Raw genomic sequence first — 16,432 nt, forward strand, 5'->3', positions numbered from 1 at the left:
TGCACACATTATGAATCATACATGAATACTTTTACGTGAAAAGAATATTATTATTTTACCATTTCAGTTGAAACACTTTCACTCAATACACTGTACCGTCACCTAAAACACAGCTGCTACCAGCACACGATTTCTTCACAAATAAATGCCTCACAGTGGAGGGGAAATCTGCTCCCTGCCAACGGCTGGCTGCCAGCTGGGCAAAACAATCTCTGCCAGGTGGTTGCATTAAGGATTGAGCACCCTGTATATTAAGCTGTTTGATGGTAATATGGGACATGCTGATAATATGAAACTTTTAACACATTTTTAAATTATTCAAGTAATTGATGCTAGCATTTTGCCACTTTTTGGTTGATTGTTGGTAAGGCAAATGCTTTGCTGCAATGTATATTATGACAATCTTAACTTCTGATATTGTTTCTGGCACCACGGTGCCAGATAACAACCAAGGGATAGGAATTAGCTAACTGCTAAGCAAATAAATGTTTGCTTCAAATAAAAATTTGGTTTCTTACAGAAAAATGACTTCACTGTTAACTTGCAACTGCCACATAAGACTTGTTATATGGTACAGAAAACACAAAGTAGATAAGAAGATTTTTAGACTAAGACTGAAATAAAACCTCAACTATTTCCTCTGAGGATTTCTCTGTGGAAAAGTGACGCCCCTACTGCAACAACTGCCTATACTGGGAGATTTGTCTAGCTGCATCTGTCTTAGTTTTATAGGTCTCTTACTGCTTCATTAAAAAAAAAAAAAAAAAATAAAGAGGAAAGTGAATTAGGCATATTTCTTTAGCACTTTCTGTGGAGTGCTGCAAAATGCTGTTGTGGATCTTATTATTTTGCAGGTGTTACATTATACACTGGCAGTGGGAAAACTACATCATTTTTGATGGGATGATGGCATAAACCACCTGGAGGGAGTAAACATATTGAAATGGTTCAGTGTCATCCTAAAGAGGTAGCACAGGGGCATAGCTACTGGAATGCAATCTGTATCTATCCTTTAATAGCGATTGCTCACAGCTGGAGGGCTGCATTTGGTGCAAAAATGTGAAGCAAGTAGGCAACCATGACCCGGAGATGCACTCGTGCTTTCTACAGCTGAATGAGCGAGTTTGAGAGGGGACAAACTGTGACCTTCCAAAAGGGGAAGGGGGCGGGGGGGATGGTGCATTTGGACAACTGCCACAGAAGTTGGATGTGCTGTTTCAGTTGGGCAACAATGCTGGTATCTGGTCTCACAAACATTTTCACACCCATAGACGAGGTTCTGGACATCCACACAGCACTGTCACCCACCAGGATAATCATATTGTGAGGGCAGCAGTGGCCAATCATACAGCTACCACTGCACAGATAAGATGACTTGTGAACCCAGACTTGTCAACAAGAACTGTTACGAATGGGTTATTAGCAGTGGTACTACGGGCACACACACCTCTAACCTCTTTTCCACTCGTGCCACAGTATCAACATGCACAGCTGGACTGGTGCATCACAGGATCACTTGGAAGATGGAATGGTGTGCCACAGTCTTCAGTGATGAAAGCAGATTCTGCCTGCACACAAGTGATGGTCATTTGCACATACAATGTAGACCTGGTGAGCTTTGTCTTATAGAATGCATTTGTCCAACACACACTGGGCCTTATGGTCTGGGGTGCGATGAACTACAACTCTTGTTCATCTCTGGAGTTTTTGACGGGGATGCTAACCACCACTTGGTGCATGCAAAATGTTGTTAGACCTGTTCCTTCACTATTCTTGCAACAGGTAGGTGATGTGTTCTTCCAACTGGATAATTCTCACCCACACAAGACCTGTGAAACTACAAATGCTCTGCAAGAAGTGCAGCAACTTCCTTGGGAGAGCAATCTCCAGACTCGTCTCCAATTGAGCATGTGTGCGATACGATGGGGCAAGAAGGGACTCGTGCAATTCATCAACCAACAACTGTTTCAGAACTACATGGACAGATTGGGCAGACATGGCATAACATATCGCAGCACAGCATTTGCATTTGCACAATCAACTGGGTGCTACAGTCAGCTCCTACATTGCCGCCAATGGAGGCTACACCATATGCACTGTTGCAACAACAAATCTTGAGTAAATTTGAAACCTCTAAAAGGATATCTTTTTTTGCAGTATGTACTGTGGACTTCACAGAATCCATTTTTCACACATAGTAGTCCAGTTACAGTCTACTTTTAAGAATGCAGACATGACTAAAGACAACATATTTATTAAAAATCTCTGTACAATAGAACCAACATACACAATCACTACAACAATACAGATCTTTAGCTACAGTTGTTTTAATTAAAAATTAGTTACAAATTTTTAATTAAAAATGAGTGACAAACACAAGGAAAACACTTGAAAAATAATATACGGTGACAGCTCACGGCAAGTGACTCAGTGGTCAGAATACAATGTCCTGCTCCTCACTGCCTTAAGCAACAGGCTTTAGCACAAACTGAGTGGACAACAGAGTGGCTTTTCATTTGGATACGGTTGCAGAAGTCCATATGAACTGATGATGCTCATGTTTCTCCAACATTATCAGAAAATGTGTTCTCGAATACATGAGGCTAAATTGTATCCACACAACATGGAATTGCACCAGGTTAATGCTGCAGCTATTGTTATGGTCCTTTTACTTCGGGCCCAGCATGTCTTGCGGCCTCACCCAGCTCTCGAAGTCTGCCTCTGTGAGGTATCCCAACTTCAAGGCAGCTTCCTTCAGGGTTGTGCCTTCTTTGTGGGCAGTCTTTGCTATCATGGCAGCCTGAAACAGAAAAAAAGAAAATTAAACCTATCATTTGGAAGCTCTTAAGTCAGAATCTTGAAAATTGCAGGTACTTTTTTGTTATTTCTAAGTGTAATCAAAAGAGTGATTATTATTTTTATTCAATTAATTTGTTTAAACCTATTTTTTATTTCTGATACTTTGCTGCATCATTTTTATGCTGTATTGACTTTTTTATTTGCTCTTGTTTTTATAATCATCATTCTTTTTTGTCTGGAATCTGCCTGTGCTGCCTATAATCTGCAACCAAGTGCCAACCAGGACTGCTCAATGGTTGGTAACATGGCAGCTCATGTAGCCAGTATGAAGATAGTTTCAGGTAACCAATGATGGCAAGAAATTAGTTTGCTTTTAGTGCTGAAACTGAAACTTTCCCATCTTGAGTATGCTCATATAGATTAGCCTTAGAAGCCACAAACAAAGCAATCACAATTTTAGTTCTGCCAAAGATGGCTAACCGCTATTTTCTTGGATATATTGCACATCATAAGGTTATGGTTAGGTTAAGTCACAAGTTTAAATTCAGTGCTACAAAACTCATACTCTGCCACAGTTCAGTCACTGGTCACTTACAATCAACTGTCAACAAAGCATCTCATATTTCTGTCATTCCTCCCAGTGGCTGAGTCCAACATTTCTGTGTGTTACACATTAACAGGATTTGTGAATTGACCCACCACGTTCCTGTGTCACTCATAACTGAATGGTAGCCGGCAGCCGATGTGGCAACACTGTAGCAGCAAGTGAGAGACTATCAAGTAATTTTATTCGGACTATAGCCACAACACTAGCTTTAGAGCCATGAAGTAAGACTGATATTCAAGAGAAGATTATTTTGCATGTCAGGTACACTGTTTTTGAAGAAGCAAGCAAAATTACATACACACAGAAGAATTCAGGTGTCTTAATTCACTAGAAAGTATGAAATGCATCCAGGTAGTGTCTTTAAAACTGAACTATGACTCCAGCTTTCCTTAGGATTGTTGCAAAATTTTCACTTGTTTCTCATTACAACTGAGGAGGAAACCTGAAAGCAGAATGCTAACAAACATAGCCTGAAGAAAATCAAGCACTTACAGGTTAAACCCTCGTTACAGACAACTGGAGACATCGATGGTAATGACTGTTTCACATTTCAATAGCTACTGTGTATCAGATAGTTTCTGATGTTTGCAGTAAGTGAAAAAGTTTGAGAACTTGATTACAGTACATATAAGGAAGGTAATGTCAATAAACTATGATTAATGAAATGTGAATTATATATACAACCTGTCACAGACTACTTGATAGTATCTACTGTACAGACTATCCAAGGAATCTGGTAACCATTGGCTCCAAAATGCATATCTTAAGAATTATAAGCACTTTTTCATCTTTATTACTGTAAAACAGTGTCTTCTACTTAAGAAGAGCTTGTAGCTCTTATAGTATTCACATGTTTATTGGACTTTTTTCCTTGCTCTGGTCCATACTACCTTCCCCAACACATGGAAAGCAAACAGCTTGCACTAGAAGAGATTTGTTTTACAGTATTCATTATGAAGTGCTCGTAGGTCTTAAGTTATGCATTTTATAGCCAGTATTTACTAGAACATTTTGCTTTGAATGATCATTCCTGTCCTCCTCTCAACACCTACAATTCCTCCTAAGACACAATATAGCTTTTTAGAGGGCAGCAAGTAGTGTATTAGTGAGTAAAAAGTTTTTAAGTTAAACAGCATAATAGATATATATTCAAATCTATTTACTTTCAGTGAAATTTATTGTGCTGTTCCTTTTAATAAATTTTATAAGATAACAGCCAAGTGACAAGTGTGATTATAGTGCTCATCAAATATTCCTTGATTGTATTTTTGTTCTTTTCTGCCTGTTTTTCCATTCTGAATACCTTTTGCAGTATATTTAGTGCATATTATATTCTGGATTTGCCTGTTGTTTTTAAAAATCTTACATTTTTTTACATACTGAACTTAATGTTTGTAACTTGTATATTCATGCATATTTTTATAAATAGCTTTATCTGCAAATAGCCATATTAGTGCGTATTTTCCCGTCACACATGAGAAGTTGTGGCATCTCTGTGTTATATTTCAGAACCATCTCAAGTTGGTTTAAATTGCTGTTAGGTGTGACTTCTGACAAACATTAGTTTACATTTACCTGACATTTCAGAACTTGCAGTATTAACAACCTTCTACATCTGCACCTATTCTCTGCAATCACTGCAAAGTGCATGGCAGAGGGTACATCCCATTGTACCAGTTATTAGGATTTATACCCATTCCATTCACATATGGAGCGTGGGAAGAAATACTGATTGATGCCTCTGTGTGTGCTGTGATTATTCCAATCTTATCCTCACAATCCCTATGTGAGCAATACATAGGGGGTGGTTGTATATTCCTAGATTAATCATTTAAAGCCAGTTCTTGAAACTTTATTAATACACTTTCTTGGGCTAATTTATATGTACGTTTAAAGGTCTGGCAGTTCAGTTCCTTCTGTATCTCTGCAATTTTCTCCCACACATCACACAAACTTGTTACCATCTGTGCCACCCTTCTAGGCATATGTTTAAAGATCCTCTATTAGTCCTGTTTGGTGTGTCCTACATACTTGAGCAATAATCTAGAACTGGTCACACAAGTGATTTTTAAGCAGTCTCCATTGTAGACTGATTGCACTTCCCCAGTATTCTACCAATAAACCAAAATCTACCACATTAGTGAAATAAACAATACATATTTCATAATATTCTTTTAGCGTTTCATATTTAAGTTTTTTCTGTTGCTATAAATATTATTTGACCATGAGTGGGAACTGTGGGAGCTGTCGTAGGAAAGTGGGATGCACTGTGAGAGTGGTAGTAAATGGTTTTAGAGTGGGGGATGTAGTGGGGAGGACACTAGGGAAATCACTGAGGCCCTCTCCTGGAACTGTAGAAATGTAGCACAGCTATGCCCTTCAGGCACAGCCGGATCAAGGTAGGAGGAAACTCTTGAGGATGACAAGGGGGGATGGGTGGTTGAGAAATGACAGTTAGTAGGATGGCTAGCAGGAGGAGGATGTAATCTGATACTTTTGTTGTTGTTACCAGCAACACATTTCAGCTGCCAGAGTTGAGAGGAGAGGAGCCTCGGGATCATGTAGGAGTCGTAAATGTGCAATAGACTCTGCCAGTGATTAGGAAGGTTACAAATAACACTATTAGGAAAAAGAGAGAACTGGTCTTACATAGCAGTTGCAGAAGTAGTGTAGCCCTTCAATTACGAGGCAATGGGAGAAGTATCATGCCACCAGTATTTTCTAACCGAATGCTGGGCTGGATCAGGAGACTGACTTGCATAATGAATTTTTGAAAGACGATCAGGTAGTGATAGTGATTGTCTGGGCAGGAAACAACCTTGACATGGAGGGTGTACGCAATAGGTGGTGACCTGACAAGACAGCTTCCCTAACTTGTGCCACAAATGTGAGCACGGTGTGACTGTTCCAGCAGCACAATTGACCTAATTATGGCACTGCTGTAAGGCATGTCAATGCAGTGCTGGAACCAGTGGGGACTACTGGGATATGGGGCTACACTATGCACAGTCTGCACTTCGACATGTTTGGGAAAGGGCTGTTGGTGGAGTTGATTAGTGAGAGTACAGTGGAGTGGTGTGGGGTCACACTTGGTTAAATACTTGTTGCTAAGGGTAGGGGAACTCTAGGTCTTCTTAGAATGAACCATGAGAAATGGTTCACTTTTCTTTAAAAGTATCTCAACCAGCCTGGAGATTTCCACACTGTGTATGTGGGCAATGGAATGTAACACTATAGTGTGCAAGCACCATGAAAATTTGCTCAGCCTATTAAAAATGAAGTACACCAGCTTAAAGATAAATTAAAGTCTTTCAGCAGCATGGTAGTGCACCTTACGGAGCATTGGTGCCGACATGATGAAATATAGCGCTATCACATGAATGTGCAGGTTGCTACTGTAGGCTACCTTAAAGAGTGGGTGACCCTGTATCTTCACTATGTGATGAACAGTATCTGGACACGTGGCTGAAAAGTACTTAAAAGTTCCTGGCACCTTCCATTGGTACTGGTGGAATTCAATGTGGTGTTGGCCCACCCTTAGCCTTGATGGCAGCTTCCACTCTTGCAGGCATACGTTCAATGAGGTGCTGGGTTTCTTGGGGAATGGCAGCCCATCTTTCATGCACTTCTGCACTGAGGAGAGGTATCAATGACGTTCAGTGAGGCCTGGCATGAAGTAGGCGGTCCACAGGGTTCAGGTCAGGACCCTGTGCAGGCCAGTCTATCACAAGGATGATTATGTTTAACCACTCTGCCAAAGGCCGGGCATTATGAAAAAATGCTCGATCATGTTGAAAGATGCAATCACCATACCAGAATTGCTCTTCAACAGTGAGAAGCAAGAAGGTGCTTAAAACATCAACGTAGGCCTATGCTGTTTTAGACCCATGCAAAACAACAAGGGGTCAAGCCCCCTCCATGAAAAACATGACCTCACCATAACACCATCACCTTCAAATTTTAGTCCTGGCACTACACATGCTGGCAGATGACATTCACCCGGAATTCGCCATACCCACACTCTGCCACTGGAACAAGATAATGTTTACTGTGACTTGTCACTCTACACAACGTTTTTCCAGTGTTCAATCGTCCAATGTTTATGCTCCTTACACCAAGCGAGGTGTCATTTGGCATTTACCAGGACAATGTGTAGTTTATGAGTAGCCACTCGACCATTAAGTCAAATTTTTCTCACCCCCAGCTAACTGTGACAGTATCTGCAGTGGATCCTGATGCAATTTGGAATTCCTGTGTGATGGTCTGGAGAGATACCTACCTATTACACATCATGACTCTTCAACTGCTGGCAGTCTCTGTCAGTCAATAGACAAGGTCAGCCTGTACCCTTTTGTGCTGCAAGTGTCCCTTCACGTTTGGACTTCACTATCACATCGGAATCAAAGGACCTAGGGATGTTTAGGAGTGTGAAAACCTCACGTACAGATGTACAACACAAGTAACAACCAATCACCTGACCACGTTTGAAGCCTGCGAATTCCGCGGAGCGCCCCATTCTGCTCTCTCACAATGTCTAATGACTACTGAGGTCGCAGATATGGAGTACCTGGCAGTAGGTAGCAGCACAATGCACCTACTATGAAAAACTTAAGTGTTTGGGGGTGTTCGGATACTTTTGATCACATATCATAGATGGTAAACAAAATAAAGGTAAGGAAGATCTGCCCACAATTAGGGTAGATAAACATTTTTAATTGTTAGCCACTGAAGTAAAAAAGCTACAATCAGTCTGTGTGTTTACAGCTAACCAATCTCTTTTTTCCTTTTGCCATTGGTGCTGTGGATTTCTCTGATCCCATCAGCACTCACTCTAGTTATATTCTTATATCCCCAAAATTAGATTCACTTCAAATCACTTGCAGGTCTGGTCAACAATAACAGTACTTCACAAACAAAACAGCACATAAATGCTATGTTAATAGAACCAAAGCAGAGAAGACACCGACTTCCTTCAGTCGACCATCAAAGGATCGATAACCAGTAGAATATGAGCAAATTTAATTCACTCGTGCTTGCTTACAGTTAACACCACAGATAATTCTCATTCACTGATGCTCTTTCACATGGGTGCATTATGGTATAAAACAGGCTTGAGGCACATTGCTTGGGAGGGGGACATTAAGTCGCCATCAGGAACAGTTTCCTGCTGCTGGTTGGGCTAAGCCTCTGTACGTTCCTCTGCCCTGCCATCACAGGACTCCAGTCCTCTCCTACACTCCTTTCAGCCAACTAGCCTTAAGGTCAATTCACAATGGACATGAACAGCAGAATGTCAAAATGGTCGCATTCATACACAAAAACAATATCAACAATTGTTGGGAAAAAAATTAGGCATCAACAATGGCGGATGAATAGTGACATCACCTGCTAACATCATACGTCAAACTACTTTAACCACACTCACTATACTATTTTCAAGTACCTACAAGGCATAATAGAACGTATCGAGAACAGTGTAATGTGAGATTAACATTACATATGAGGGTTGCTCAAAAAGTACCCGACCTTATTTTTTATTGCTAAAACCAACAATGGTATTGAGGCACATGTAGCAGACATAGGCATGTAGGCATACATAGCACACACGTTTGATTTTTTTCACAACTGTGGAAATAACCTGTCCCTGACTAGCTGCTGACAAGTGAGTTATAGTCACAGGATTTTGTGTTGTAGGCAAAATGACAGAGAAAGTGGAACAGTGTCAGTGCATCAAATTTTGTTTTAAACTTGGCGATTCGCAAGTTAAAACAATTCACAAGATTTGACAAGCCTTTGGGATAAAGCAATGGTACCACACAGATAAAGGAGTGGTACAACTGCTTCAGAGCCTGCCTTAACATTTGCAAACTAAATTATTGTGGATCACGTCAGGACCCTAGTGATGCAGAATGGACAAATCACAAGCAGAGAACATTCAGATGAGGTTAAAATTAGTACTGGATCCATTCGCTTCATTTTAACAGAACACTTTGTCTTCAGGAGGATATTAGCAAAATTTGCACCAAACTTCGTTTGAAGATTGCGCAGGACAGTTGGATACAGTTAACAGTAACCCCAGCACAAAGATCACTGATGATGAAACAAAGTTCCAGTCATCCATTGTACAAAGGCTCAAAAAATGCGAGCTAGGTCCACAACAATGTGGAAGTCACCCTGACCGTCTTTTTTTTATGCCAGTGGTGTGGTCCATCATGTGGTGGTTAGTGTTTAATGTCCCTTCGACAACGAGGTCATTAGAGACTGAGCGCAAGCTCGGAAACCTAAATCAGGATGGCTGGAGACGGGATTGAACCGTCGGTCCATCATGAGTCTACCCCAGAAGGTACTAATGTCAGTAAGGAGTACTCTTTCCCTACGATATTGCATCCACGCTTAGTTATCAATTAATTCAGTTTTTTGGCCACACACAATGTGGCTGTGGTTTCTCGGCCTCCATACTTTCCTGACCAGCACTGAGTGACTTCTGGTTTTAGCCCTAATGTGAAAAAGACTCAAATTGACCACATTTCGTAACAGGGAAGGCATAATGAAGTGTCTGACAGAACAGCTGTGCACCATACCAAAAGAGGCTTCCCAGTAATGCTTCCATCAGTGGCAGCAATGTTGGGAGAAATGTGTAGAGGTTGAAAGGGACTACTCTGAATGTGATACTTCCCAGTTTTCATACAACCAATTTTGTATTTTGTTAACATTCATATACTTACAAGTTTTTAGATATGCTGGATTTCAAAGCGCAGAGATAACAATGTAATATGCATGCACAATAAAGAGCAGCCAGTCAGCAGTACATTACTGTTTTATGTACTGTTGTTTTGAGGGGGTATATAGAAGGGAACAAGTTTACACATCTCAAATTTGCTGTTCTAATCATCAGAATAAATGCCTAAAATACCCCAGCCTTTTTTTTATTTCTGAGGCCAGTTTGCTCACAAGTGTATATTGTGGTCATTTTTTGAAGGTGCTATAAATCTCAGTGTCTTCTAGAGCATTGATTACTCTGCCCTTTTCTATCCTACGTAGTGCCTTTAAAGATCCATTGATGCTGCTAGTGTTATGACTGCAGTTTTGTACATGTGCACTAAAACAGAATTTACAGTTCTTGCTAAGTTTGTGTACTCCACAAATCAGTTGGAGAAACATCTACCTGTCCTCGAGGTATGGACACAGTAGCCTTGTGTGTCCATGAGCTGTGCTGTGTGAATGTGTGTGTTTTCTCCTTTGGAAGAAAGACTTAGTCCTACAGCTTAGATATATCGAGCCTGTCTGCCTCCTCTATGCAGTGAACAGCAATCTATCCTTTCCATATTATTGCTAATCCACCTTGGACTTTCCAGTGTTTGGCTAAACAGAATGAGATTCAATGCCGTGGTCCAGCGCATCTCATTCTTGACACAAAATCCAGCTCCATCTATGTACAGAGCCCATTAGCAATCAGCTGCTAATCAGCTGAGCCCTGTGTGAAGGACACTAGGGCACACAAGTTATACAACTCTTATTTAGTGTCAGCTCTGTTACATTGCTATGCAAACACGAATTTTTAAATTAGACTGGATAGCCAAGGTCAGCATGTACTATAATTTTTAACATTCTCTTCAACTCTACAGACTACGTTTTCACATGGCATAGCTTGTTCCCAAACAAATGAAAAAGCTCAGCCATCATCATCATGTTTATTTTTCCTTGTATTTTCTCCAGCTTTCTCACAACTTTCTCCTTTTTCCTGTCACATCTATTGGTGTCATTGCAAACATTTCATTATGGGTGGTTAAGTCTACATCTACATCTCCATGGATACTCTGCAAATCACATTTAAGTGCCTGGCAGAGGGTAGTATTTGCCAACTTACTTGCCTCTTTTATTCCCACACCAGTTATCGTGAACGTTTTTGTCTCTTTTCTCATCCTCCTTTTTACTTTTGTTTATTCTTACCTATTCTGACTGCTTTTAATTTTTCCATTTGTTTCTTCTCAAATTCACTTTCAGTCATCATCTCTGCTCATTAGATGTTCCTGCGTATATTTTTCTTTTCAATAACTCCTAACTTGCTGACACCCTCTCTGTTGCACATGTGTTATAAATTTAGATATAATTGAACCTACTGCTTTACAACCTTTTTAGCTTTCATTCCACTATCCTTTATGAATTTCTTACTTTTTTAGAAACTTTTCTCATCTTAACCTTACTTTAAAATGATTTACAGACTTCTTCCTGCACCTTACTCCTATACATAAATGGACTGAATCTATTAAAAAACACTTCAAATACATGACAACAAGTAATAGTTCAAATGTATTAACACCTCTCAAGGACTTGTATGACTGAATTGAAGAATAGAGTTTCATTCTACAAACCTTATCATAGCCAATATGAGGATTGAGAGCAGTGACAAGCATAAGAGATTCGTTCATCAGTTTGGCAATCCTTTCTTTATTCGCTTTGATGCCAACAACACAGTTGTTTGTAAATGCACAAGAAGAGTCAGCCAGCAGCCGAATGGAGCGCAGGACATTGGCAACCATCATCGGCTTGAATACGTTCAGCTCAAAGTGGCCGTTTGAGCCACCCACAGTCACTGCCACATGGTTACCCATCACCTGAGCTGCAACCATCGTGATTGCTTCACACTGAGTAGGGTTGACCTTTCCTGTCAACAAAATGACATCATTAAATTTTATGTCCCTCAAAGCATTTCTCTCAAGTGCTATAAATATTTTTAAACACTTTTATAATATATAAATGTGCTCACCAAAACACCTCATATTTAGTGCATCCAACTAGTTCAAACACAACTGATCAATTTTGAGACAATACAGGACTGGTCTAATACTTTTTGACTGAGGAACCAATATATCACATGAATTTCTGGAATTAAATGATTGATTACTGAAATAGGTATAGTTATTTTAAACATTTCTGGAAGTGCAACAATCGCTGCAAACTGCAGATGTTCAGTAACATGCTTAAATTAGATACTATTACTTTTCTTTGTGTGAAGTGACAGTCAACTGACATTGTACAAAATATATATTTTTTGTTTAGTCACAATCACTGCTTACTTCACGAATGCTTACATCATCACCAGTTTCAGCAAGACTTTACTTTTGACGTAAGTGGTATGACTCTTCACAAAAAGGTACCCTTACTTCATGAAACTTATGTTCCTCAATCTTGATGGTGTTCAAATATACAGAACTTTTTTCTTTTCCATGCATACTTATGACAACCAGCATTGTAAATATCTTAGTGGTAATTTTTTAAATTGAGTATTATATTACATTCATACATTGCAGTTATTTATGCTATGCCATTGTGTTGAATTCTACCAGCAGCATGAAACACTCAGAAGAGGAAGAGCAGGAAATGAAATGATACATCACAGGTTGAAAGGATAAGTGGTGATATTTTAGTGACAAAATCAAGCTATATTTTGAAAGAACTTAGCAGTATGAGCCACTTATCAATATGATACTGCACCCCCTTGAGGCCTGGACGCACCCACTGATCTGGTTCTGAAGGGTGTAACATAAAACAACTGTATACTCTCTTGAGGCAAGCTAGCACACAACCACTGTAACTGGTTCTCAATATCCTGGATACTGGCAATGAGATAGAGTTTACATCCGAGCTCACACACACATGGTCTGTCAGGGATAGATCTGGGGATCTTGCTGGACAATTCATAGACCACATGCCATGTGTGAATGAACATTGTTCTGCTGAAAAATTGCACCACAATACTGTCAAACGAGAGGTAACACACGAGGCCAGAGAATGACTAAAGTATGGCTGTACCTTCAAAATTCCCTCAGTCGCTAGCAGTTACAACCTGGAGTCACAAAAAACAGCTCCTCACAGCACGATGCCAGAAGTAACACGACAGCGCTTCACCTGAACACTGGAAGAGTGGAACATTTTCACAGGTTGTCACTACACTTGCCAATGTTCACCTGGGGTAGTGTAGAACCACAATTCTCTCCTGAACACAATTCCATGCCAATCGTCAGTGGTCCACACTTCCTGGTCAAACACAGCCATTTTTGCTTTGGTGGTTAATAGCAGCCTACCCATGGGGTGGTAATTCCCTAGTCTGGTTGCTGCCTGTCTCCCACCAATGCTGCCACATGACAGAATGTTGCACAGAGATCTGAAGTGGCTACACTGTGGTTGGTGCACAATACGGCAATCCTATCTCGTGGTGGCCCAGCTGGAACCTCGATGACTAGTATGCCTGCCCTGACATTCTTGTGCACTCTGACATCAGACCATTGTCACACCGGAATGCCCCAAGAATCTGGATATTGCACGATTCGACAGGTCGGTCAAAAAATGGAGACTCACAATTATGCCTCTTTGAAACTCCGTCAGGCAATGACAACACTGTTAAATATGTGTACACGGCACCGCTGTGTCATTCACAGTGCTCATCATTCTACACAAGATGCTGCTCACACTCTTTCTATACACCAGGTGTGGTAACAACACAAAAGATGAAAAAAACTAATATAATCTGATGGCCATTATACCCATTATAGAGAACTGCAACTATGTTCACTTACATACCCACAAAATGCATATCTTTGCTATAATTACACTAATACATTTACTACAATTTACATCCACTACCATTATTTTCACACACAGTCACCATCACTACTGTAATGGTTACTATTTGTCACTACCCTAACAAGAATAAAAATGAGGATTTTTAGAACAGTTTCCCACAAGCAAAACATCAACTAATCATAATCCAATTGTGACCTATAGTTGGTTCCTGTCAGCTCTGTGGCCAGGAAAGATGACACTTTACTCTTCAATTTAATTACTCTACAATTTAATTAGAGATGCCCTTGTAAAAAGAAAGTCAAATCTAAGATGTAGGTGATGAGTATTCGGAAGGAGAATAATTGGCTTTGGATCAGCTGTGAGTGTCTTGTACAGTGGGATAGGAGACCGATGAGCCATTTTTCAAGCCTTCTGTTTCCTATCTCGAGAAGTAGAATAATTGCCACCTTCACTCTATTTTGAGGACTTTTTTTCCCCCGAAACATTCTGAAAATAATTATGGATAAAACTATTTGGTTTTGACGCAGAACTAGAAAACAATCTGTGAAACTAACAATATGATATCCAAAGCGAAATTTATGGAAGAAATCTCTCGGTAATTTAAAGTAAAAACTGTTGTAAGACAAGGGTACGGCCTCTCACCTTTACTGTGTTTTACGGGATCGCTGCTCATGTCAGGTGCAGCTGGAGCCCACAGTTTGGCCACAGCAGCCAGAGACAGTGGTGTGACCTTACAGATATATTTGGAATGTACGAGGGGCATTCAATAAGTAAAGCAACACTTTTTTCTGAAAGTAGGTTAGTTTTATTCAGGATTCCAATACACCCTATTATTCCCCACTCTTTTGGCTAAAAATCCCTATTTTTCAACATAATCTCTGTTCAATGCAATGGTCTTAAGCCACATTACTGGTGGGCCTGTATGTTTGCATGGTAAACACTACTTGTACGCATCAGACCCAACATCTCTCTGCATCAACAACCTCCCAATCATTGATGTACCATTTCCTGCAGAGTGCACCCTTCATTGGGCCAATCAGATAGAAGTCTGAAGTTGTGCAGCGAGGATGACAAAGAACAGTCCAATGACGTTTTGCGAGCTACTCTCAGCTGTGCAGAGTTGTGTGGGACCTTGCATCATCATAGAGAAGGAAACGTTCATTTGCATTTTTATGGTGATGAATACACTGAAGTCATTTCTTCAGTTTCCAATGGGTAGCACAATACACTTCCGAGTTGATTATTGAAGCATGAAGGCGGACATTAAACAGAATAACCCCTTCCGAATCCCGAAAGACCATTGCCATGACTTTACTGGCTGAGTATGCGGCTTTGAACTTTTTCACAAAGAAGAGCTGATGTGACACCACCCCACAAATTGCAGTTTTGTTTCCAGTTCAAAGTGATGAACCAATGTTTCACTGCCTCTGACCATGTTCAACAAAAAATGACATGATCAGCCTTGTAATGTGCAAGTAGTTTTGCAGAGAGGATCCTTCATTGTTATTTACGCTCTTCTGTTAGGGAGGCACAGATTTTTGGACCAACTGGTGGGCAAATGTGCCAGTGCTACCAACAGACATTCAGTCTAACAGTGATGCATTTAATTATGATCCAGAATCACCTCAAATGTGATTGCCCACATGTTCCAACATTGCAGGAATCACAGCTGTGTGTAGCCGGCCAGCACGTGGGAGATCGCACAGTTTTGTGCGACCTGGTTGCAATGACTACAGGCACCTCGCTCAATGACTCATTGAGTTTTTTTTTTTTTTCCACAAACAGGCCGTAGTACACATTCTGCAAATGCCTATGAATATATGCGATGCTCTGGTTTTCCAACGCAAGAAGCTTGGTGACAGCTTTCTGCTTGGAACACACCTCCCTTACAGACACCGTTTTGAAGGCTGTGTATAGCGCCTCATGAAACTATAGTGGCTATTCAAATGTTCAAACGTGTGTGAATTCCTAAGGGACCAAACTGCTGAGGTCATTGGTCCCTAGACACTACTTAACGCTAAGGACAACACTCACACCCATACCCGAGGGAGAACTCAAACCTCCATCAAGAGGGGCCGCACGATTAGTGACATGGCGCCTCTAACCACGCGGCCACTCCGCATGGCTATATTGCTGAAGTAGGAATATTCTACCATGTCCCATAACAAATTACAGATTACAGATTTTTTTAAGCAAAACAGGCCAAGAAAAAGTGTTGCATTACTTATTGACTACCCCTTGTAAATGTGAATGTTGACTCTGCTCTTCTTGCTGATCCACGATGGATATGGATAAATGACTGCTGAATGGTTAAGCTCAGCATTGGTGCTTCCATCAAATAGTGACTCGAGCCCCTGCAGGTGTCAGCATGAATAAAAAAAATTGAAAAGCAAGGGGGGGGGGGGGGGGGATGAATGGCCTCTGTAATGCACAGTTGGATTT

General features: G+C 40.5%; 1 protein-coding gene across 1 annotated transcript in view; it reads right to left on the minus strand.

Annotated features, from left to right (window-relative positions):
• Positions 1 to 2,238: 2,238 nt before the first annotated feature.
• Positions 2,239 to 16,432, minus strand: part of LOC126292253 (fumarate hydratase, mitochondrial-like) — a 73,042-nt gene continuing 58,848 nt past the window's right edge. Inside the window, exons 8-9 of the mRNA XM_049986150.1 lie at positions 11,779 to 12,071; positions 2,239 to 2,800 (exon numbers count right to left, since the gene is read on the minus strand). Of these exons, the coding sequence (XP_049842107.1) occupies positions 2,669 to 2,800; positions 11,779 to 12,071 (425 nt within the window). The 3' untranslated portion in view covers positions 2,239 to 2,668. The remainder of the gene's footprint in view (positions 2,801 to 11,778; positions 12,072 to 16,432) is intronic.

This window comes from Schistocerca gregaria, chromosome 9 (genome assembly GCF_023897955.1).
Source record: "Schistocerca gregaria isolate iqSchGreg1 chromosome 9, iqSchGreg1.2, whole genome shotgun sequence".
Classification (NCBI taxonomy): Eukaryota; Metazoa; Arthropoda; class Insecta; order Orthoptera; family Acrididae; genus Schistocerca; species Schistocerca gregaria.